At 38.1% G+C, this 25,847-nt stretch overlaps 1 protein-coding gene and 2 long non-coding RNA genes across 8 annotated transcripts; 1 reads left to right on the forward strand and 2 right to left on the reverse strand.

Moving 5' to 3' along the window:
• Nucleotides 1-3,446: 3,446 nt before the first annotated feature.
• On the reverse strand, nucleotides 3,447-14,137 carry LOC137044717 (hemoglobin subunit beta). 4 transcript variants are annotated; one of them, XM_067420991.1, is made up of 5 exons: nucleotides 13,999-14,115; nucleotides 8,675-8,827; nucleotides 4,081-4,235; nucleotides 3,768-3,990; nucleotides 3,447-3,670 (listed from the first exon to the last, which is right to left on the reverse strand). In XM_067420991.1, the coding sequence occupies exons 3-5, from the start codon at nucleotides 4,170-4,172 to the stop codon at nucleotides 3,542-3,544; spliced, it is 444 nt and encodes a 147-aa protein (XP_067277092.1). In that variant the 5' UTR covers nucleotides 4,173-4,235; nucleotides 8,675-8,827; nucleotides 13,999-14,115; the 3' UTR covers nucleotides 3,447-3,541. The 4 variants fall into 4 exon arrangements, with proteins under 4 accessions (XP_067277092.1, XP_067277077.1, XP_067277097.1 ...); XM_067420976.1 differs by lacking the exon at nucleotides 8,675-8,827 and having other exon boundaries at nucleotides 13,999-14,137; XM_067420996.1 differs by lacking the exon at nucleotides 8,675-8,827 and having other exon boundaries at nucleotides 13,926-14,022.
• Nucleotides 5,023-6,690, forward strand: LOC137054341 (uncharacterized). Its single transcript, XR_010899965.1, has 3 exons — nucleotides 5,023-5,155; nucleotides 5,347-5,573; nucleotides 6,046-6,690. It is a non-coding gene; the product is annotated as an uncharacterized lncRNA (long non-coding RNA).
• Nucleotides 14,138-15,194: 1,057 nt separating the features above from the next.
• LOC137044743 (uncharacterized) lies at nucleotides 15,195-25,838 on the reverse strand. 3 transcript variants are annotated; one of them, XR_010898633.1, is made up of 5 exons: nucleotides 25,594-25,838; nucleotides 25,248-25,345; nucleotides 24,138-24,800; nucleotides 23,649-23,730; nucleotides 15,195-17,592 (listed from the first exon to the last, which is right to left on the reverse strand). It is a non-coding gene; the product is annotated as an uncharacterized lncRNA (long non-coding RNA). The 3 variants fall into 3 exon arrangements; XR_010898632.1 differs by having other exon boundaries at nucleotides 25,248-25,838; XR_010898634.1 differs by lacking the exons at nucleotides 25,248-25,345; nucleotides 25,594-25,838 and adding an exon at nucleotides 24,890-25,212.
• Between the last annotated feature and the right edge of the window lie 9 nt (nucleotides 25,839-25,847).

Here is a 25,847-nt window from a genome sequence, read left to right on the forward strand (position 1 = left end):
CATACCTCGGTTGTAACGAGTGGTTATTTCAGTCAAAGTTGCTCTTCTATCAGCTTGAATCAGTCGGCCCATTCTCCTCTGACCTCTAGCATCAACAAGGCATTTTCAACCACAGGACTGCTGCATACTGGATGTTTTTCCCTTTTCTCGCCATTCTTTGTAAACCCTAGATATTGTTGTTCGTGAAAATCCCAGTAATTGAGCAGACTGTGAAATACTTAGACCAGCCCGTCTGGCACCAACAACCTTGCCACGCTCAAAATTGCTTAAATCACCTTTCTTTCCCATTCTGACATTCAGTTTGGAGTTCAGGAGATCGTCTTGACCAGGACCACTCCCCTGAATGCATTGAAGCAACTGCCATCCATGTGAGTGGTTGATTAGATAATTAATGAGAAATTGAACAGGTGTTCCTAATAATCCTTTAGTCGAGTATATATATTAATTACAGTATATTATTCAAATCTCTTATTTATTTACTAGGCTATGTTTCATAAAGGCTTCAGGTTTCATGCCTGGTATGTCCTAGGGCTATAACATTGAGAGAACTCTGTGGTCCATTCTTCGGACATGGCTAACTAGCTGGATTTAATTGTTGACAATTTGGCATGATCTCGGACTGTTTGGCTCTTCGATGCTCATCATGGACTTAAAATTAAGCTTAAACTTGCTCAGTTTAAGTTTACAGACTTTTTTCATGTAAACTGATCAGGATTATTTAATCTAAACAGGATTAGAATGCATCTTGAGGTGATACTTAAAATCTGTCCCAGACACTGCTATTTTATTACAAGAGTTCATTACTGAACCAGGGACAATACTGATTTTAATAATTATAATAATAGGCTATAAAAATGTAGCCCTGGAGCATAGGCTTAGCTGGCTAGCCAGATATGTTTAAGCTTAGTTTGTGCCAAATCCTGGGTTTTGGGTACCATGAAAGTGGCTTGGCTTTTAACAGTGCTCCAAGGCTAACCTGCAGGTTATGTTCTGAATAAGAGATATTAAGATGAAACTGGTTCAATCAGACACATCTCTTATACACACAAAAAAAGTCACACCCCTGTTTCTCAAAGGGTTTTTAGACAAAAGCATCTGACTTTTAACAATGCTTATTTATAACAATAATAATTTTGAATGATTTAGATATAATTAATGTAATTATTATACCCTTAATCAATTACACATTTATAATTTTAGTTAATCAATCATTAATAGGCAATTTGTTAACATTTATATAAATAGTCTATATGTAAAGGTCATACACATAAGCTTTAAAATCAATAAATAAAGCTATAAAAATTACTACATATGCGCTTAAATGTGTATTTTTCTCTCCGGATAGCATGGCTTGATGCTGCACAAGAGTTGATCTTGATCCTCAATAGACTTTAATCACATTGTATTACATTAAATTACAACATTGAAAAAATAATGTAAAGGGTGTACAAATACTATAAAATCGTAAATATAAATAATTGGGAATCATGGTAATCAAAAGAGTGCACATTTAATGTATCTATTATAACTTGAATTATGGTTTGGTTGTTTGGCTATTTCCTTATAAAAGGTCCAGAAATTTGTGTTTTTTTTTCTTTTTTTTTCTTTGTCAAATTTTTTGCTTAATTCAGATATTTGCTGAGTAAAATGCTAAGTAAAGTGTAACTTTTGCAGCATGCAAGTACCGCATAAAGATCAAGTTCTACACTTAACCTTGGCATTAGCAGTAGGCTACAGCTAATTGAGAACAGACTTATTTCATGTGGCCACCCACAGCCTAACCACAAGATCTACATCAGGACAATAGTAACCTCAAACAACAACATAACATAAACTCTTTAAATGTTAAATATAACTGAACACCAAACTTTAACAGGTCTTTCCCTTTACTAAAAAACATTAAACAGCACTCAATTTCAACATTTATTCTCCATCTATCCCTATGCAAAGCATGCCGGGATCTAGAAATGATTCAGGCCTAGTCCCAACACAAGTGGTTTAGGTTAACTTAACATGTTACAAATTAAATTTACCATCATATAATTGAGTGCAAATGCAATTATGTTAAAATAACATATTTATTACACTTTTAATAGAAATAAATGGAGCAAACAGCTAGAATTATTTTTAGAATGATTTTTAATAAATGAATCGTCTTACTCGGAAAGTTATTAATAGAATAATATAATAATAATAATAATAATAATAATAATAATAATAATAATAATAATAATAATATACATTTTATATAATAGATAAATCTTGATATTTTTAATGGGGTTAAACGTGTTCATTTGGTGATTGCTATTCTTTAATTTACTTCAAAAGAAATTTTGGCGTGCATATGCTACGCTGTTTTTCGCGTGCAGATAGGCATTTTATGGCGTATTATACAGACGAACCCTACGAACTCCCCACCCCACCACCCTTATCCTACCCAAGAGCGTGTCATAAAGCGCGTATCATATGCACGCGAAAAACAGCGTATCATATGCATGCATTCCACGACATTGCACTCGTAGGCTACTATTTATACGCATTTAGCCTACATGTGATCGGCTTGTCATATCATCAGTGACTCTGCAACGACGAGTTAAGGAGACGTTTTAAATCATGTTATGATTTTTCATCATTCAGATATTTTTCTTCTGTATTTGTGTTAATATTTGTATATATTTCTAAGCTCCTTGGACTAGTAGGCTAACGGCTAAATTAACTGTAAAAACTCTTAAACTCTGTTACCTCTGAAAATGTCAACACCCTGTATAAATAGAAATACATATAGTTTGAGATTACACAATGCAATACTAAGGACATTCTTTGACAGAATGTATGAATATACACCGATCAGGCATAACATTATGACCACTGACAGGTGAAGCGAAAACCACTGATTAGCTCTTCATCACGGAACCTGTTAGTGTGGGGGATATATTAGGCAGCAAGTGAACATTTTGTTTTTAAAGTTGATGTGTTAGAAGAAAAATGGGCAAGAGTAAGGATTTTAGCGAGTTTGACATAATGCCAAATCGTGATGGCTATAACTGAGTCAGAGCATCTCCAAAACTGCAGCTCTTGTGGGTGTTCCTGTCTGGTCAGTAAAAGTGGTAAACTGGCGAGAGGAGCATGGCCGGCCAAGGCTCATTGATGAACCACCTCACAACCTAAATGATCTAGAAAGTTTTCTGTGGTGGGTAGGTTTAGGGAAAGGGGCAGTGGGTTTGCAGTGCAATGTATGTTTATTTTCTTTCATCTTTTTGTTTAAATAGAATAGACAGTGCCCTATTATTATGAGAGGTATTTGAATTAGATTATGCACAAATTTGATGTCAATTTTAACACAAGAAACAGTTTTTTTATCTTTATGTTTGTTTTGTTTTAAAGTCAAAGGTTGTCTGCTGCAGAAACAATCCCAAACACATAAAGAACACATGATGCATTGAATATTTATTACTGACATTTTTATTTGCTTCAACTCAGAAGAACATATTCTATTTGTGCAAACATCAGATGCTCCTCTTTGTACAAGCAGGTTTAGCATCTAGTGATACTGTCTTCCCAGGGCGGAGACCACGACGGCAATAAATTTCTGAAAAGCGGCCTGGACATCAGGTGTGAATGCAGCTCCCATTTGTCCAGCAACAACGATGGTTAAACAGTCAGCCAAAAGCTGTGAGAGGACAGAGAGCATTGATATATGAAACACAGACGAGATGCGTGAACTTTGAAGATTTAGCCTATAATGAATGTAATGAGTGTCAGCTTACCCTGAAGTTGTCAGGATCTACGTGGAGCTTCTCGGAGTGCAGCACACTTAGTTCAGCATAGGTGCCTTTGATGTTGTCCATGTTCTTCACAGCCCTGTCCAGCCCATGGAGCACAGTTTTACCGTGAGCAGCAACCATGGGGTTTCCCAATATGGCAGCGGCATTGTAGAGGTTTCCAAAATTGCCGAAGTACCGCTGGGTCCAGGGGTACACGATAAGACATCTACGAGACACAATGAGAAGGCCTTTCATCAGAGCACAGTTTCAAAACTAATGACCTGCCTTAAAGTTAAAGTAAGTGTTCAGTCAATACCTTGCCAGGGCTTGGGGACCAATGACCTCGTAGTCCATCTTGGAGAAGATGTCCTGGATGGTGCTCCTCTCAAATTCTGTCCACTCAACCATGTTTCCGACTTTAGATGTTCAGACTAAAACAGAACAGAAGCCTTGCACAGAAGCTGGAGAGTCCTGCAAAGAGAGTTTCAGAGAGGTAGGCTTCTTTTAAACGCGTTTTCTCACCACACCCTTTCACAGGCTATTGGGTGACACGTTTGTGGGTTGGCTCAACCACATCCACCCAAGAGATGCATATCATAAGCCTACTTATGAGACTTTAATATTATGTTTATAACATATTTTAATACGTCAATGTTTTTAAAGAACAATTATTGTAATCGGATGTCATAGTGTACGTATGATATAAATAAATAATATAGATGAATATTTTTTACATGGAAAATTCTTGGATAAATAATTGCTACAGGCTATTTACGAAATCGAATAGGCTATAGTTACTTATATATTTGACATTACAATTTCCTAAATACAAATTGTATTTGAACAATTGTTCATCAAAAATTCCGTAATGCAATTAAAATATAAGAAATCTAACCAATGTGTTGAAAATTGAAAATAATTTGCCAATATCGTAAAAAAAAAAAAAAAAGAGAGAGATCTTCAGCAAGCTCCTCAATCGTTTGCCTATACTCTCATAGCATCGCAGTTGCTGTAATTGCACACGCCTATAATAATGTCATACATCACAAAACGAAGTGTTTTAGCGACATCTGCTGTCCACGTCCATTAATTTTCCTAATATACCAAAAATAAATTAAACATAACTAATTCATAACTTTAACCAGCAGGGGGCACAATCCCCCTCTCTCTCTCTCTCTCTCTCTCTCTCTCTCTCTCTCTCTCTCTCTCTCTCTCTCTCTCTCTCTCTCTCTCTCTCTCTCTCTCTCTCTCTAATCAGAAGGAAAACATGTTTGTTAAATTACTTGATAGGAACTGCAAAGTTAGCAATGTAGAAGACAAGAAAAAAATGAAGGGCTGAAACTTCTTAGTACTGATGCTGAATTAATGTTCAAGAATTTGGTAGCTGGAAGGTAAAATATAGAATTTATGTATTATAATCTTATAAAAAATGAGGAGTGTTTTGATCATATTTGGTGTTTTAACAATGCTTTGTGTGTTGTTGATTTTTTTAATTTTTAATTTAAGTTATTTTGATTGAGTATTTGATGATGTTGTGAATTGTTTTATTATTAATAACTTGGGTTGTCCTTGTCCTCTTTAGTCCGGATGACGTGCCATTTTTCCAAAAAATTTGATTCGTCTGACCATAGAACAGTTTTCCACTTTGCACAGTCCATTTTTTATGAGCCTTGGCCCAGAGAATATGGCTGCGCTTCTGGATCATGTTTTTAGATATGGCTTATTTTTTTGCATAAAGTTTTAGCCGGCAATGGCGAATTTAATCACAGCTGATTGACGTTTTCTGGAAGTATTCCTTAGCCCAGAAAGGTAATAAAACATCATCAAAGTAGTCCATATGTGACATCAGTTAGTTCATTAAAATCTCTTAAAGCATTGAAAATACATTTTGGTCCAAAGATAACAAAAACTACGACTTTATTCAGCATTGTCTTCTCTTCCGCATTTGTTTTCAATCCTCAAATAAAGATTCAAATGGTCATGAATCGGCCTATTGATTCATGATTCGGATCGCGTGTCAAACTGCTGAAATCACGTGACATTGCCGATCCGAATCATGAATCAATAAGCTGATTCACAACTATTTCAATCTTTATTTGAGGATTGAAAACAAACCAAATTTGTTTTTGGACCAAAATGTATTTTCGATGCTTCAAGAAATTCAAAGATAGTGTGAATGTGTGTGTTGGTTCCTGAGATCTGGAGCCTCTGGAATATCATTACTTTATTTTTTTGGATGTTGACTGTCAGTGTAACCCCTTCTGTTCGTACTTGAACCCAGGTCCACGGGCATGAGAGTCAGATGCTTTGGCAAGAAGGCTAAAGGCTGCAACCTTGAGCTCAGATGAGTGAGGTTTACTCGCACAGCAACTACTAGCTGGCCTCTGTTACACCAGAACCCAAGACTGACAATAATCTTCCAGCAGCTGCAGGCTGTCATGAAGCCCCTCTTTTATTTTGTGACAAGAGAACCAGGTCATCTTTGTAGAGAAGACACTTTATATTGTGTAGGCCAATAAGTTGATGTAAATGTTGAATAGGGTGGGGCTTAAACTGCAACCCTGTCTCACTCCACAACCCTGGGGGAAAAATGTGGTTCTTTGGTTTCCAATTTTAACAGCACATTGGCTGGTTGTGTATATTGATTTGATCAAATCATAGAATTTCCCACATATTCCTCTGTCAATAAGTTTGAGGTATAATCCTTCATGCCAGATTGAATCAAATACTTTTTGGAAATCAACAAAAGAAGCAAAAATGTGTCTTTTGTGTTTGTAATGTAAAAATGTGATCAGATGTGTGACATTTTGGGAGAAAGCCAGTTTGAGACATTTACTCAAGGAATTATGCTGCATAAGGAGTTGTGTTTTATGCTGCAAAAAACCTTCCCCAGGTTACTGTTCACAAGAATGCCTCGGGTTGTGGTCTCCCGTTCAGGATGCTGTCGACACTACAGGCTTTCTTGGGCTCAAGGACCTTTAATATGACTTCCAATTATTTCTTTGTTATGAAGAAATCTTAGGGAGTTTGATTTAATTGATATTTTTAAATTGTATAGTTTTTATTATTATTATTATTATTTTGATTTGAATTTCAGTTGAGCTATATAATTCTTGAAAGTGTTTTTTCCCACTTCTCCCCTTCTTGGATTGCCAGAACGTTTTGATTTGGTTTGTATAATAATTTCCATTTATCCCTAAATGTGTGTGAATTTATAGATTTTTAAATTTCTTCAAACTGGTTTTGCAAATGTTCTGCTTTTTTCCGACATTATTTTACTTTAGTGTCTCATATAATGAAGGCTGCGGTCTGCATTACCTGGTTGTCTGTGTTTTTTGATTAATGCCAACTTTATTTTGAGGTTGGAATGAATGTAAGAGGGATTGTATTTTTGAAGATTCAATAGAACTAATGTAGTCAGGGGCACTGTTCAGAATTAAACTGTTTTGTTCTTTTGATATGGTGTCCTTGGTTTGGGTAATGTTTCAGATGGCTTTGTATAGAGCAGGGATCTCCTTCTATCCTAGGAGACTATTGCAGGTAAAACAAAAGTTGTAGCATAAGAACCAAAGAGAGCGCACGTCACGCCTCTCTTCATCAGACTGCACTGGCTGCCAATGGCTGCTTGCATCAAATTCAAGGCACTGGTGCTTGCCTACAAAGCAGCCACTGGTTCTGCTCCAATATACCTCAACTCGCTTGTTCGGACTTACACACCCTCCAGAAACTTGCGTTCTGCAAGTGAACGAAGCCTCGTGGTTCCATCCCAAAGAGGCATGAAATCCCTCTCACTGACCTTTTCCTGGACCGTTCACACCTGATGGAGTGACCAATGTCACGTGATTTCAGCAGTTTGGATCACACTGCTGAAATCATGTGACATTGGCGATCAGAATCATTGATCGATTCACTGATTAATGGCTGTATGAATCTTTATGTGAGGAACACGGAAGAGAAGATAATGCTGAAAAAAGTAATAGTTTTTGATATTTTTGAACCAAAATGTATTTTCAATGCTTCGAGAAATTATAATCAACCAACTGATGTCACATATGGACTACTTTGATGATGTTTTATTTCCTTTCTGGACATGGACAGTATAGTGTGCATAGACTGCATATGCTCTGGGACTAAAATATAAAATATCATAAACTGTGCTCTGAAGATGAACGGAGGTCTTACGGGTGTGGAACGACATTAGGGTGAGTCACTAATGACATAATTTTCCTTTTTGGGTGAACTAACCCTTTAAGTTTAAGATGTCTGTGATAAATGATCACACCCTAATTTTGAAAATTTAACAAAAAATAAAGACATGTTGGAACATGACATTGTAGATACTGAGGCTACTGACTGTAAAAGTTACGGTAAGGGATTTTAATTTATTAACAGAACCGGTCAGCTTGACATGGCAGGACAAGACTTAGTAACAGGACACATGTATTCAGGGATCAGGACACAAGGAATGTAAGACAAGGAACTGGCACATGACTTAAAACACAAGGAGAATAAATCAGGCAGATAACGAGGGAGGGCAGGTCAGGCAAATTAAGTGTGGGGTTAGACAATAGAAAGGAGAGCAAACTTGAAAATGCACACTCACACAGCAATAGCAGTGTCAGAGTTCTGTAACCAAAAATAAAAAATAATAAGACCAAAGTGACAGTACCCAGACATTACTCAAAAGGGACACCCCATGGCATCTCTAACGAGGACCAATGAACACAGGACAGGAACATGACAACGCAAGACTGTGGAAGGGGTTAAGTTACGTGGGCAAGTAAGGGAGGGAGGGAATGGAACCAAGCCAGTGCCGGTGGGACAGCACAGAAAGTCATTGAATGATCCGGAGACCAGGTAGATGACCAGGGTGGGGTTGAACAGGTTGAGCCAGGGAGGTTTAGGCATACCTGGAGTCCTGATAGGAGGCCAGGGCAGTGACGGGGGATAGACCAGGGAGGCTATGTGTCCGGAATCCTGGCTGAGAACCAGGGTGAAGCTGAGAGCTTGGGTGGAGTCAGCAGGGCATGCAAGGGCAGAGCCAGTAGGGCAGGCAGTGCAAGCTACTTGAGAAAGACAGGGAGAAGGGTGAGGAAGGGGAACATCAGTCCAAAGGGGGGTTTTGTCAGTGTAGTGGGTATGGGGCTGACAAGCCTTCAGAATGGGAACAAGAATCATGGTTGAGTAGTCCCAGAACTTTGGAGCGGGCACTGGGACAGCCTAAGGAGCACCAACAGGACTAGAAGAATCCAGCTGAGAAATGTATGCTGCCCAGTCACACAGGAGACCTAATATTGCAAAAGGTGTTAACTGCCTTCTTTCCCTAGCGGGAGTGATGGGGGAAACGGGTGACTCTATGTCTGTGACTGACAAAGCAGGTGGCTCAGGAGAGATTGAAGCCAAGGAAGCTAACAAGGAGGTATGTGCAGCCCAGACAAATAGCAATAACACCGCAACATACAAGTAGAGGCAGCAGATTCTCCTGGCACTGCACATCTATATGATGAGTTCATGCTTTAATTTGGCATGCTCTTTATATGCAAAAGTTATCTTTTATGCAAAATCCTTCTTGTGGAGTACTGCAGTGCTCTTGGGCACCTCAGGAAAAACCGCAGCGACTTCTGAGGAACTTCCCGGAATTCCTACCTCCCAGGCACAGCTCAATAAGGCTGTTGTTGAAAATGTCCTTGAGCACTGCGGGACTAGATGAGGATTCAGAGATGCAGAGAAATGGGCTGTTATTTGTTATAAAAAAAATTAAAAATAAAATAAACTACACAGTGGGGGAGGACAGGACTGCTCCAGCTTGACTTGGGAGGACAAGACTTGGTAGCAGGAGACAAAATGGCTTCAGGGATCAGGACACAAAAGACTACAAACTGGCACATGACTAAAACAATCAAAGAGAATAAACAGAGCAGAAAACAAGGCAGGTAAGGAGGGAGGACAGGTGGGGAAAATTAACCAAAAAGGATGGGGTCAAGACAATACAATCCGAAATCCGGAAAAGTTTGGACGTTTTTTTACATTTAATTAAAATTAAAACCAAAAGACTTTAAAATCACATGAGCCAATATTTTATTCACAATAGAACATAGATAAAACAACAAATGTATTAAATGTATAAATGTTACACTTGTATCCACTAATTGAGCTCATTTCAAAGTTGATGCCTGTAGTGTTACAGGTCTCATAAAAGATTGGACGGAGGCAACATATGGCTGAAAAATGTTTGATTCCGCTGGGAGAACATCTAGCAACTAATTAATTGATATCAGGTCTGTTACATGATTCGCTATAAAATGTATGTCTTGGGGCAGAGTCTCTCAGAAGTAAAGAGTGACTGTGAAATCTGTGAATAAAAAGTGCATAAAAAGATAGTGGAATAGGCTACTTTAAAAACAATGTTCCTGACACTGCATCACTCATCGGCATGATATGTCAAGGACATTACTAAATGGGCCCAGGAATACAGAAACCAGGTAAACACAATCCCATCTCCAGATGCCAACTAAAGCTCTATAACACAGGTTAAATAAAGGGGATTATTTAATATACTATCAAATTATATCATATTATCTTAATAAATGATGTCAATAAGAGATGTAAAAAATTATTAAAAATAAATAAATATGCAAATTTGTTCTAGATCAATTCTCAGTGATTGACGAATGAGAGCTCTTTGTCATTTTGCGCCGTGCCTGTCAATGAGCATCCCGAGACGACCTTGATAGAGAGAGCAGACGCGATCGATCAATGTGATCCAAACTCATAAACATTTTGACTTAAACCCTTCGAAAGGTACTAGGAAGTTCACATTTCAATTACTTCGATGCATTCTGAGTAAGAAAGCCGCCTGAATTTAGTAGTAGCCTATATTCTATTAGTTCACGATGCAATTTTATGATCGCGCACGCGAGTTGCGCCTGTGTGAGAGCAAACAAATCAACCAAAGAGTTTCATCGTCGCCATTGTTGGCCACGTGTCTGTATAAGTTAAACTATTGATTCAGAGGCCAGTTTTTTGTCTTTCTTTTTCTTCTCTCTTTTCTTCTTTCTTGATTCTTGGAAACATGACACCCGATCGATCTTCTGTGACACCCTGTGTGAACTTCATGTTTTATGGCGAGCCAAGCAAACCTTTAGCAGAAGCCGCGTTTCCACCACAGGAACTTTACCCAGGAACTTTGGGGTGGCCTTGTGCGTCTCAATCTGCTCCCTAGTTCAGTTGTCAGGGCACTGATCAGGGAGTCAGCCCATTGACTTAGGCTATGTTCTAATCAGTGCCCTGACTAGTGAACTAGGGAGCTGATTGAGGCACAGGGTCGGTGTGTTTTGACCTAGGAACCAGGGTCTAAATGAATCTGCGTTCAGTAAATATCAGTCTTGCTCTCTGTCTGATGGCGCGCGTTCGTCTCAGCCATCTCACGTTCAATGTCCGTAATAGCTGATAATAATATTGTCATTTTAAATCTAGCTTTACAAGCTTTCTGAATATGCTAGTGCTCTTTTCTGTCGTTGTTTACCTCTTTAGTAAACCAGCAAAAGCAGCACAGCTTGAATCTCTTCCATACTCGTTATTATTTTTTTACAGTCTATTTTTCATTATTTAGCTAAACGACCTGACCGATTACTTTTACGTGTGCTTTCTCATGCGTTTCACAAACTCGCACGTAGCTCTGCTTTAAGTGCTTCTTAAGAGTCGCTGTCCGTTTGTCAAGTGCTGAAATGTCACCTTATAGAATGGCTCACAGACTGTGAGTCACAGTTGTAGCACACACTTGTTTTTTTTTTTATTGTTTAGCCTAATTATCATTTGCTATAAGCACATAGGAGACAAATAATGGCTGCTTTTTTTTCTTTTCTTTTTTTCAAAAAGAAGAAAATAATGTTATTTTACAAGTGGAGCTAAACAAACACAATTTTCAGCCGGTTTGATGCCAGTCATACCAATAAACATAAACAAGAAATCTGTGAGGATATTGCTATAAAATTAACTACAAGCAGGGGCATTAAAATCAGAGAAGGAGGTCAGGAAGAAGTGGCAAGCAGCATCAGGAGTACCACAGAGGTTAACAATGAATAAATCCAGTTCATTGTGGGCCCAATGACTCCCCCCTTCTTACACTGGAAGAAGCAAAGGCACTGTTAATACTTGGCCTCAGATGCGATTTGTGATGGTATTGACCTCCATGGAGGAGTAGAGCCTGAACCAGTTCCATCATGCTCACAGGAGCAATCAGGTTCACTTCCTATTGGCAGACACCTACCATCTCCCAGTCCTTCCAACAGCCTAACCATGCTTGAGGCTCCATCTTCAATTGTTAGACCACAACACCTCAGTGCTTTGAGACTGCCTGTTGTTGTAGTCAGTACTAGTACAGCTGGAGAGGGAGTCCTAAAAGAAATTAGAAAATGTCTTAAAGATGCCAATGAGAGGGACGTCTACTCTCAGCAGCAGCTCTCTAAACTCAAGAAGGCCAAGCTGGCTTTAGAAGAGAGGAGACTGGCACTGGAGGAGATGAGGTTTGCAGGGCCCTCCATTTTTGTGCCAATTATATTGCCAGATGATTCAGGTAATATTGTTAAATTTGGTTAATCATGATGACTATTATATGTTTTAATAATTTCTTGTTGAACATGAAATATTATTTTCTATAATGCAGTTTGGACCTTTACCCCACTGTGCAATGTATTTTGCAAATCCTAGGGAACAAACTCAAATACATTTAGATTCAGTGGTTTGATGTCCTTGTGTTTGTTGAACCACTCAAAGACTCTAGGTTCCATGAAATAATACATTATAAGTATTCTTGTTTCAAATTTCAATAGCTATTTGTAGTACTGAAAATAAGCATACAATCGCCCATATACAGCAATGTACCTTTTCATTCCTTAATTTATTCAGTGTCCATGTAGTTTTTATTTTATTTATTTATTATTATGTATGTATTGGATTATTCAAAATTAATTTAATCAAACAAAAACAAGTAAAATGTATAAAGAAATAAAAACAATTGGACAGGAGTAAAGTTTGGGTGCCATTCTCCGGTTGTCCTGCAGGTTACCTCATAAGTTACCTCATGGCCAGTGAACACAATTACAATTCGTGCAACAACAAAAAATCAAGATAGGCACAGAGAGCTATAATAAGAACATTCATGTTCAAAGCATGACAACATAAAAGCATTCATCCAATGAAAATCACAAGCCGCACACAGCACAAGACAAAACAAGAAAGCACAGTGCTATACACAGAAGATAACCACACGCTGACAGAAGAGTTTATGAAATTAGGGAATTTGATGGGAGTCCTACTAAGAACCCCGGCACTATAACCAATAACCAATTATGGGATCAATGGTTCAAATTTAAATATCGCTCTCTGTGCTGCACATTTTCACGGAGGGAAATGGTCCCTGTGCAGCGCGATCAACTGCCGGACGCCCACAGCCCGTTGTAACTTTACCGATCAACTAACACAACCATGTTCTACCATGTGCAGCATTTGCATGCCAAAATTCATTTGGGCGAGATTTCACCCTCGTACTATTGATACGTATTACCATGAGATCGTGTTGCACATTAGATTTATTTGGAGTAGTGGATGATCTTGTGTTGTAAATCCAGCAGGCTCCGTCAGTGTTGTAACAAACATATAAAGACGCCCACAGCCCGTGATAACTTTACTGATCAAACTAAAGGGGGGCGCACACCGGACACAAAGCTCAGCGCTGCCGCCGCGTCTCGGGTATCTCACACCTGACGCAGGCTTCACACTGCACGCGTAAGCAGGGCGTAGGCAGCGCCGAAGCAGCGCGCGCACTGTTTGCTTTCACACAGGCAGCGTTTGTCACGCGCAGTTGTGTACGGAGTACTCTATAATGGATACGTTTGCATTTCTCTGTAATGTATTTGAAATGGAAATAAAGCAAAGATTTATCATGAAGCATAAGCATCACATTTACATGCATTACCCATCATAAACCTCTTAAAGATAATTCATAAATGACTGCAATAACTAAGAGGAAACTTCTTAATGATATATAGCTAAATGAGCATCTAAAAACGTTTTTTTAAATGACAAAATAACGCACATCATAGTCTATCTACATGTTTATACTGTATATGTGCTATATTAATGTGTGTATATTCTATTTACCTATCCATATTTAGTTGCTTGTTCGTGAGACAACGAAAGATTGTCAAAAACACTTTAAAATGACTTAGCCTACCATCAGCACCAAGAGCCGCTCACGCTCACCAACTTCCTCCCATGCTTTTTCCTTCACTTGCAAGTCTTTATAAAGCAAATTGTGTGGATCGTAGAGAACTGTGTGCTTCTCAACCTCCACGATGAGACGAGTGTCGTCCATTGCTGTCTTTCCAGGAGCACTCTGAAGAACACTACCTGTGACACCACGTGCTTTTGTTTATCGTTTCTGTTTTTATGCCAGCATATAGTTATAATATATACATAATTTAATTTATATTTAATTTAAGATAAACTGGCATACATTATTTAAAATTTATTTTGTAGTTCAGGCAAAAACGTATGGCAGTGCATGACTTCGGTTTTTGTGTAGAACTTTTTTTTCACACCAGCGCCGGATATCATATGGTGACTGAGAAACACACGGAACACTTCACTAAATTATTTCATAGTTAAATGTGTTATTTTTCATGTTAACCAGGTTAATTTTGATCAGAACAATGTACTGTGGCTTTAATTCATCGTGAGCAGCGCGTCAAAAATAGACCGTTCTAATAGAAATAAAATTTCTTACGATCCAATGGGCAAATTTCATTTGAAAACAGGATGTTGGCCATTTCGTAGAGGAAAGTTAAATTTATCGTCTTTTGTCATAAGGATTTGATTAGAGAAAAACTCAACATTGGCAAGATCAGACAGGGCCCAGATAGCACACATACGTCGGGCCGATGTCGGCGCGATGCACAAAGTTCCATCGGAAAGACATCGATCAGAGAGCGTTTGCTAATTGGGACAAAGTCGCCGAGACATCGGCATTTAATCGCGAATGCTGTCCGGCCGACGTGTGGACGATGCAAAACAGCAAATCCTGGCCACTATTCATGGGCTTTCTAGGACCTTTATTTAGGTCGAACCTTTTGGGTTACACCCAAATAGCACACTGGCATAGAATCAACGATACTCACGGCATTAAAGACCAACGTCACACACTCCATTCAAAACATCAATCTACGCAGATGATTTACTTACCCTATGCTGAATGACGTTGATGTCAGTTGAGTGAAACACGATGTTGATTTCAGTTTGGTACAGTTAACGTTAACACATTTTCTGTTTTAAAAATAGCAAATACTTAATACTAATAAGATACATTAGCCTGTTTATGTAATAATCACACATAGCATTCAGTTAACATTGTTTTAATATTTACAGAGCAGTTACAGATAGCCTACATGTTTACAGCAAACAATCTATATAAATATTCAATATGACAATATAATAGAAAAGGCATTTAATAGAAAAATATATATAATAGAAAAGGCATTTACATTCAAATACACAAAGAGGTAGGCTATACAGGTACATAAATTAAAAGCAAAATTTACTCAAGAACAACTGATCATGTACCAGACACATTATTTTTATTGGAGCACAAAAGGATATGTCAGTCAGAACATAATGAGACTCAAATCACAGGTTCTTTTCTAATGGTGACTGAGACTATGTGACTCTTTTTGTGTTACACAAAATAAATGCATATGGGTGAGTAGATGGTTTATAAAGAAAGCTTACCCTTGAAAATGTAGGGCAGAAGAATATTGCAGATGAATTGGTTTTCTTTTGCAACTATTGCAGCCTACTATCAGCAAGTGTAAACTCCTTGGTGAAAAAGGTGACAAAGATGTAACCCACATTTTCAATAGCATAGAGAAAATATTTTTAATTACTTTAAAAAATAAAATGCATATTATGAGCCAAAAAAGAGGTTTAAACCACACTGAAAAGTCATTATTAAATACTGATGAGAAGGATGCAATACTAGAGAAACTGGAAAATTAAAGCTTGACCATTGGACGAGAAATACTGATCGAGTCTGCAAAGTCCAGCCAATCTCTTGAATTAAATATCAATTGTATATATATTGACTACAAACAGAATTAATAGTTGTTAATGAAATAGGTTTGGCATTGGTAAATTGAGACTGGAAAAAATATAACCAGAACATCGACTCAAGCTATGCATGTGCTGTATAATATCGAGTATTATTTTAGCAAAACTAACCACTGCTGACAGTGGAGAAAATTTCAGTAAAGTCACTAAGAAAATGTATTAGGATTTGTAAACTTGTAGTTTTCTTTTCTCTCACAAACACAACAGTTACATTTGTACTAATCCTATTCTACAAATCACAAATTAATAAAACCGTGGGCTCATTTTTTCCATCAAGGGGGAAAAAATCATACTCACGATCTCACATCATCTAACAAGTAAAATTTGTCCATGGCTTCACACTTTTGATACATGGGTGCACCAAACGCAGAATAAAGGTACGGTCACACTACACTTTACATTACATTGACGAGAAACCTTTGTATTAAAGTCAAGTAGATATTTTTTTTATATTTTGAATATACTGTTTTTAAATGTTGAATTCATGTTTATATAAAGACTCTGCAGAGCATGAAGTCATATCATGTTTTGTCATGTTTTTATCATTTGTTAATTTGTAGAATAGGACTTGTGCACCACCAGAAAATAATTTGAAAAGGTTTAACTGTTGTGTTCTTTGTAAGAGAAAGAAAAGTTTGCAACTTCTAAAAAAAACATTTTTTCTGACTTTAAGGGTGCTTTCACACCTGCCTTATTTAGTTCAGTTGAATCGTACTAGAGTTCATTTCCCTCTTTGGTGCGGTTCGTTTGGTGAAAGCAGCAATCGCACTCGGGTGCGCACCAAAACTGGACTAAACAAGCGTACCGAGACCTCCTTGAAGAGCTGGTCTCGGTGCGCTTTCAAACGAACTCTGGAGCGGTTAGCTGGTGGTGAGAACTTGATCCGACCTCGAACAGAACCAACTCCAAAAGTACTGATAATATTTTGACTAAACCAGCTGCGCTGACATTATGTGCATGACATTATTACCTGATAGATCGTTGGAAATATTTTCGGAATGAGCGTGTCAGAGTTAAGAATAATTAATGCACGCCTCCGATTGAAGTGACGAGTGATGTGCGCTCGCCGTCTGCAGTACGTTGTTTTCAAGTCGCATCCGCGCTTCATTATAGAAAGGTATTGTTTGCATACTGTGGTTAATACACAATATGTAGTAGATTATGGCCAGGGACAAAACCTGCCCGCAGTCGTCCTTCTATAGTGTTATAGTTTGCTGGCTTTTCCTCTTCTGTTGAAATTTTCCCACAAAGTAAATTCTGACCAATCGAAAAGCAGTTTAGGTAATACACCATGGCCAATGAGTGATGTGGATGTTGTCACGTGTTTCAACTGGTTCGGACCAAAGCAATCAGTGTGGTGTGAAAAGGAACCAAAAAAGCTGTAAAATGCAACAATGTATTATTTAATTGTTTGGCCTTGGTTCGGACCAAATTAACTGAACTAGAGATGTGAAAGCACCCTAAGTGCACTGATGTGTGACTATTCTTTACAACTACAAATCCCACTGTCACAGGTGTTCAGTTTTTCAATAATAATACCCTCACAGAACAGGGTATTGATCAGCCATCCATGCAAAAGCAGAGGTCAGTGTGGTGGACTGTTGGTACATCTGTCCAGGCCAACATTTGATGTCTTCATGCCTTCAACTGGGGATTCCCAGAGAACCTGTAACAAAAATAGTACAGTTCAAAATCCATTGTACATACTCATTACAAAGTATTGAATCTGGTTACACAAATTATCATACAAGGTTCAATTTAACTTTAGCTCAATATACAATATTTGCAGCATAATATTGCACAAAAGGCACGGTTTTGTCTTGCACTCTGAATATTCCATTAATTTGGCAATATGTGACAAGCCCAGTGACATTGTCACATTTTCTTCTCTATTTAATTTTTATACAAAATGAATGATTAATGTAAAATATAAACAATTACATAACTAAACTGGAAAAATATTAGGGATGTCACAATTCTCAATATAATATTGACCCATTCGGTACGACACCCTTGGATCAGTAGGCGCTTGTAGTGTTGTCACGATACCAAAATTATGACTTCGATACGATACCAGACTAAAATATCGATATATCGATACTAAATCGATACCACAGTAAAAAAATAAATAAATAAATAAGATAAGATGCTTAATATGACAACAGAACTTATTATTCATTGTTATTTTTTACTAAAAATTCATGTGGCCAGCATGTTCCTTAGGGTTGGGCATCGTTTTGATTTGAACAATTATTGATCAATTGATCAATTACTATTAAAATTATCTCACAAATTTTTGCTATCAATGTATTTTTTACAATAGGGTAATTGTGTTGCAATAGCTTACACACAGCACAAGAAAGCTTGATTTCGAATGGTAAATTGAATGTAAAAAGACGAGTAAACAGTAATAAAATAAGAACAAATAAACAGATTACAAACAATAGCACAAATAAATGCAATAGAATAGAAGATAAAAATTAAAAAGACTGCTTTATTTTTTCAGGTAGGTCTAACATTCAGATAAGAAACTGAATTTAAAAAATGCATAGTAATTACATTTAAAACAACATTGGATAATGTTCTTTGTAAAAAATTCAATAGCGTACAGATGAAACTATTAAAGTTACACAAGTTGATCAGTCAAGAGCAGTGTGATCGTTTGTCTTTTTGTAGTTTGAATAGCAAATGACTGCGGTCCCTTTAAAGGGATCCCATGGTGTTGAGACTTGTATGGCTTAATATAACATAAATGATGTCTCTTACTGAATTATGTAGTAGAAAACCCATGAAAGATCTACGTTATTTAAAAAATCGATTTTATATTTGGACCATGGGCGGCGCCATTTTGTTTGCGTTCTAGGTTGATGACGTAGAGTGGTTGAACTCCTCAATCAGCTGGCGTTACCCGTTGCTATTTTTACCACAACGCAACTCGAAAATTGTTTCAGAGTTAAACAAAACAAATGAATTGCTTTGTAATTGTACTTAAAACACACTCAAACATACATGTGCACACAAACTCACCTACACAAGTCACAAACAGATCGGCGGGCGCGCACACACACACTGACAGACTGCTCTGTCTCAATCGCATATGCATCATCATCAAAACATCCTGCCTCTCTTCCTCACGTTACTTTATCCCATCGTCCTACCTAGATATTTCCCTCTGCTGCTCACATTAGGCATTACAGTTAATCTTCTATCAACAGTCTATCTAGGATCAACACAGGGAATAGATTGAGGGTTATGTATGTGCGTGCGTGTGTGTGTGTGTGTGTGTGTGTGTGTTCGCGCCGATCTGTTGGGGTGTGTGTGTGTGTGTGTGTTCGCGCCGATCTGTTGGGGTGTGTGTGAGTCTGTGTGAGAGAGAGAGTTTGTGTGCACATGTATGTTTGGGTGCGTGAAGTCGGACAGCTGTTTGTAAATCGGCTGTACACTCTTTATTGCGGTGAACGTGAGACTGAATGACTGCACTCGAACATGTCCACTATGGTGTCGGACAACACTACAAATGGCCGTCCCTTCAAATAATGCCCTATTTAATAGGGTCGATTTCGGATTCAGCCCCTGTCGTGGAGACTGAGCAGCCCAACATCTCGATTGAAACAGAGCCTGTCGTGTGCGCGCCCGCCGATCTGTTTGTGACTTGTGTAGGTGAGTTTGTGTGCACATGTATGTTTGAGTGTGTTTCAAGTACAATTACAAAGCAATTCATTGGTTTTGTTTAACTCTGAAACAATTTTCGAGTTGCGTTGTGGTAAAAATAGCAACGGGTAATGCCAGCTGATTGAGGAGTTCAACCACTCTACGTCATCAACCTAGAACGCAAACAAAATGGCGCCGCCCATGGTCCAAATATAAAATCGATTTTTTAAATAACGTAGATCTTTCATGGGTTTTCTACTACATAATTCAGTAAGAGACATCATTTATGTTATATTAAGCCATACAAGTCTCAACACCAGGGGATCCCTTTAAGACTAACGGACGCATGGATCCTGAACACTGCTCCTGTTACTCGTTCTTCCTGAACTGTTTGCGACTGTGTTTACGTTAATACTCTTCCAGATGTGCACTGATAATTCTTTGAGTGTATTTGACCAATAATATGCTGGAAAAGGAAGCAAATGTTTGCACTTGTATCATGTCAGAGGCGGCTTTATTAGGGTAGGCTATGTGTGTGTGCGCTTCAGATGTGGAGCACGAAATCTGCGGGCATTAGTAGGCTAGAATTAATTTATGTGCAATCCCGCGCGAAATTCAGACCGATCACACACTAACACTAACACACTGTCATGAGGAAAAAGTTCAGCAGAACGCGCGTTCGCCGTGCTCAGAGGTTAACCGGGCTGAGTAAGAATATGCCGGTGTGTGTCAGCTCGCTGACGGTCGGAGAGGAGAGCGCAGCTAATATCGATACTGTAAAAACTGAGAATCGTATCGTTTCAGATATTCCAGTATCGATATATATCGAAATATCGATATTTTTGACAACACTAGGCGCTTGTGTATTGCATTAATTTCTGTGCATTTTATTTCTCTCTGAATTGGCTCTGTTTTGTGTGCCAATGAGTCTATGTTGATATGAGCAAAATATCCAATCACGATGCACTAAAGTTAGGGGGTGTTTAGCCACGGATGCAATGCTGGTGTCTTAGAGCGGTGAAGTGAGGCTGCAGTGCGCACCTCCATCGTTTAAACCTGTGGTGTGGGTGGGGTGTGCGATATAAAGTTAAAGAGTTAGTTCACCCAAAATTAACCCAATAACCCAATAAATTCTGTCATAATTCCTCATGTGGTTGGACACCGGTCAGACCTCCGTTCATCTTCACACACAGATGAAGATATTAGTGTTGAAATCCGATGATTTGATTTGATTTAATGGTTTATTTGAAAGGGGACAGTGCAATTTCATAAAACACATGAACAAACATGGTTAAAAAAGCCAGAATTAGCTAAAAGGCTATTTTTCATCTGTAGTCCCCTGGCCAAGATGTAAAAAAAGCAATTAAATACATATAAAAATATGTATCAGATTGCTCAGAAAGGCCTTCACTGACACCAATGTCATTTCCTCTCTCAAGACCCATAAAGGCACTAAAGACGGCGTTACAAAGCCCATCTCACTACAGTGGCTCTATAATCATTTTATGATAGTAAAGTAGTAGGTAAGGTAGTACTTTTTCAAAGTTCAGGAACTTTCGAGGGCGGGACTTGGGCGCTGAACATGCTGATTGGTTGAGCACACGCAGCATTTTATTTCAACCGCGCGTTCGTCTCAGCCATCTTACGTGCAATGTCTGTAATAGCTAATAATAATATACATTGTCATTTTAAATCTAGCTTTACAAGCTTTCTGAATATGCTGCTGAATCTGCATATTAGTGCTCTTTTCTGTCATAACCAGCAAAAGCAGCACAGCTTGAATCTCTTCCATACTTGTTATTAATTTTTTTTCACCATGTAAACGACCTGACCGATTACTTTTAAGTGTGTGTCCTTACATGACGTGACGGCGCGCGCCGCGCTCATGTTGACAAGAGAGAATAGTTAATTTTTCTGAGGGGTAAACATTTTATTTCGTAAGTTATGAAGATAATGTTGGAATAATGACACAGCGTATATTGCCCCAGGCAGTTTTTACTTTAACTGCGCCTGACAGAAGATTTTTTTTCTGAGATGATTATTACACTTTACAACAAATAAATAGCTATAAATAATACTGTATTAGTCCTGGTGGCCGTTAAGAGTTGCTATGGCTACAGTTAACACACTCCAGCTGCTGGAGAAAACAGCGGTGACATTTTTGATGCGGCAGACAAGCTGCATGTGACAAAATGATTGCGATTGAAAGTCATCACATGTAAACACCAGATCAGTTTAGATAACGGCTCATGTAGACAGTCCACTAAATCTTTCAATCGGTATACACAAAAATGATTTCTGTCCAACACTGATGGAGGAGCAGTCGCGCAGTAGGTTACATCACCAGACTAATTTGCCTAATCTTCTCGGAACTTTAGATCGCGGTCGAAACGCAGACAGTTGCAGGTTTGGGGGGGGGGGGGGGGGGGGGGGGGGTCTTGATGAGTATCTGCTAGGATACTCATCAAGATGGACATGTTGACATACTTCTTGTGCGAGTTTGTCCGTTTAAGCGCAAGACTTGTAAGAGAACTCAATATTTGCGTGCTGTGAGACGTGCGCGCTCTCGGATGATGCACAGAGACAGATCTTCTCAAAGCGCGCTAGAGTTCTCATTCGTGTCTTCTGGCTCTACACGCGGGTGATGAAGGTGAAAATGACTGGTTTTTCTTTTATTATCACTGTTGTTGTAGTGTATAACTGAGGAGCCAGTACATGTATCCATCGACAGGATAATTTAATAAACAAAGCATAATTTTCAAGTTATAACCCATATTATATAGTTCGGCCATATTGTTTTGGTGATGAAAGTCTTTTGGCAGAAAGCCGAAAATTTGGTGCATCCCTACTAAATAATGACTTCTATAGTGATGGGTGATTTTAAAACACTTCTTCCTGAAGCATCCGAGCATATCGATTCATGACCAAACTGCTGAAATCACGTGACTTTGGCGATCCGAATCATGATTCGATACTGATTCATAATGGTTCGAAGCTTCAGGAAGCGGTGTTTTGAAAACAGCCATCACTATATAAGTCGTTATTTTGCTTTTTTTGGCGGACAAAAACTATTCTCATCGCTTCATAAAATTAGTGTAGAACCACTGTAGTGAGATTTTTCATTTTTGGGTGAACTAACCCATTAAATTCATATAACAAGATTATAACAGATAATTCCATTAGATTTTGAAAAATGTAATTCAATTTTGTGGAAAAGTTTTCCTTAATTTAAGTTCGTTCAATAGCTTTGTTTTTGAGTGTATTTTCCAGACTAACAATGTAACATTAAACCTATCAAAATAAATTAAAGGGATAGTTCACCCAAAAATGAAAATGTGATGTTTATCTGCTGACCCGCAGGGCATCTGAGATGTAGGTGTGTTTGTTTTTTCAGTAAAACTCAGATGAAGATTTTTAACTTTGACATGCATTATACGAGCGATATTAATCCATATTAAACCCCAACCCCTGTGGCTCGTGGCGACACATCGAAACGATCAGTTTCTGTGATAAACACAACTGTATTTGTTATTTTTTTACCTCATATAAGACGAATCTCATTTAGGATGAGTAGGTCAAAATCCCGGCGCGAACGTAGATGCCTCATTCGACCGATCCATCGAGGCACTAATAAGGCATATATCTATGATCGCACCGGGTTTTGACCATCTTAGATGGAACTAATGGCGTTGGGAACACTAGATGAGATTCGTCTGATATGAGGTAAAAAATAACACAAATACTGGTGTGCTTCTCACAGAAAGTGATCGTTTTGTGTTTTAAGACATCAATGTGTCGCCACGTGCCGCTGTGTTTAATATGGATTCGTATGTCTGTGTGTTTTTTACTCTCATAGAAATACACCCCATTGACATGCATTATATGAGCAACAGCTAAGTTAAAAATCTTCATTTGTGTTCTCCTGAAGAAATAAACACACCTACATCTCGGAAGCCCAGCAGATAAACAGCACAGTCTAATTTTTTGAGTGAACTATACCTTTAATACAGATTGAAGCCTGTTGTTTTCAGTCTTTTGATCTGGGATACTGGCAGCTATTGGGGATCTCACCATCTTCATGTACTAATTGTAGATGTCATCAAGGCCTTGTCCTGAAAAATCTCAGCACCAAACGCTGGGCTTTATATCTGATCTGGTAATAAGAGCACAGTAATAACTGTAAGAACTCTAATGATATCTTTACCCTCTGACACTGTATTGTGATATAATTCAAACATTTTAGAGGCTAATAGTATGAGCAGTGAGTACGCTGAAAAATAACTTAAATGCCTAAAGTTGTTGACCGCCTGAACCACAGTCAGCATTTAAAGTATTTAAGTATTTAGTAAAAGTATTTAAGACCATAACATCCTGTTATCATAATAGTTAATCATAAATACAAACTATAACACATTACATTTGTCACCTTGTCTAATTTTGCTGATTATTTTACCCTAAAGGCTTTTCACGGTCTCACTGTAACAACATGGAGTTAATGTTTTTAAAATGTACAGACCCCCAACTTTTGAACAGTAGTATAATTTTTGAGGTTTTGCTTACCAGTCATCTAGTTTTTAGCCTGAGATTTTCTTCAACAGGAGTGCAGGCCATCAGCATGGAAGAATCTAGGAACATAAACAATTTATCACAGAACCTATATAATGTCAGGCTTATTAGAAGGAAACAAGCTAGAGCAGAGGTGAAATGCAGATAAGAGAAAGTAGAATATGCAGAGTATACATACAATAATTTCTTAACATAATTTGTTTTAGGCTTACTTCATTTTACATTGCTCAGTGTTACTTACGTGTGGTTGTCAGAACCTTGCAAACTGTAATAAAAAATAATTTTGCAAAAGAAAATAACATGCATGGTGATGTAGGTAAAATATTTATTATGGTAACACTTTGGTATGGGAAACATTCACTTAACTTTTGCCTCAAATTCATAATTTACTGCTTAATAGATAGTAAGGTAGTTGTTGTAGCGTTTAAGTTTAGTTAGATACCAGGAAGAATTTAGGGATGTTGTAGTATAAGGTCATGCATTAATATGTGCTTAATAATACTAATAAACAGCAAATGTGCAAGCTAAGAATTGTTCACCTTACTAAAGTGTTACCTTTTGTAGAAAAAATACTAAAGATCTAATGAGATTTTACCCTTCTGTCAGCAGCCCATGGGACCATCCTTTGCCTCCGTTGTTGTATTATTATTTTTTTTACTGAAATCACAGGGGGGAAACAATGAACGTAATTGGTATTAAATAATTAAACATTAAATGTAATTTAGGTTGTTGTTGTTGTTTTTTACCGTGAAAGATCTTTTCATTTGATTTTGCCGTTTCCTGTAATAACATTAACTTATAGCGAAGTTAGGTTAAATAAATTAGCTCACTTCCAATAACCCATTGACAGACTACCAGCAAACCTAAAAAAAAACTATCAAAGCCTCTCTTCTGCACATAAAGACGTGATTAAAAACTCACTTTCATTAGAGCTATTAGCAAACTGCTAATAAAAAACGGTTGAGATGCTAACGGACTTTTTCAAAGACACTGAACAATTTTAATATTTAAAGTACATATTCGACAGAAGCGTGTCAATTACAGTAAGAAACGTGTACGGAACAGTTTTATATTATTTGTGTAATGTTTATGGACTAAACTTACCTGAAAGCAGCGAAAATAACAGGAGCGTGTCCGTTACTGTGCTGTTGCTGGCTTGCTGCAAACTCCGGCCCGTTTCCATGGTAACTTCCAGTGTTTGACTGTTCAACGCACGCCCGTCAAAGTCACGCAGCAGCATTACGTAAATAAACACGTACATTACCAATTTAATGAACAGTCAGTTTATTTATCAGATGATGACAAATGTTCAGACAGTTTGGCAACTCAGAAAACTTTGGCACAAGAGTATGCACCATTTCTGACTAAAAACTGTGAGGAATTCTTGGAGTGAAAACTGCGATTACAAACTGCCTGTTTTTTTTTCTGATTTCCTCGAGTGAAAATTTACCTAAAACCCACAGATGGCGTCGCGTCGCTTCGTCTTCTCTCGGGTTGGTGGCAAAGAGATGAATGGGCATCATGAGCAAACAACAGATAAACACAGCATCGGCCTCCAGTATATTGGGCCGACCCAAAGCCGACGAGCTGGAAATAAAGCGATATTCGCGTATGCCTGGCCGATACTTATTCGATGTTATGATTTGGAGGCCGACGTCCGCTCTGGGGCCGACGTCGGCCAGACGTATGTGTGCTATCTGGGGG

The sequence above is a fragment of the Pseudorasbora parva genome, chromosome 2, assembly GCF_024679245.1.
Source record: "Pseudorasbora parva isolate DD20220531a chromosome 2, ASM2467924v1, whole genome shotgun sequence".
NCBI classification, from domain to species: Eukaryota; Metazoa; Chordata; class Actinopteri; order Cypriniformes; family Gobionidae; genus Pseudorasbora; species Pseudorasbora parva.

Excerpts from the sequence above, each read along its gene's own strand:
- LOC137044717 (XM_067420976.1), bottom strand. The coding sequence starts at position 4,172 with ATGGTTGAGTGGACAGAATTTGAGAGGAGCACCATCCAGGACATCTTC. Across the intron at positions 3,991-4,080 it reads GGTCCCCAAGCCCTGGCAAG|ATGTCTTATCGTGTACCCCT; the intron begins GTATTGACTGAA and ends TGTGTCTCGTAG. Across the intron at positions 3,671-3,767 it reads TAGATCCTGACAACTTCAGG|CTTTTGGCTGACTGTTTAAC; the intron begins GTAAGCTGACAC and ends GTCCTCTCACAG.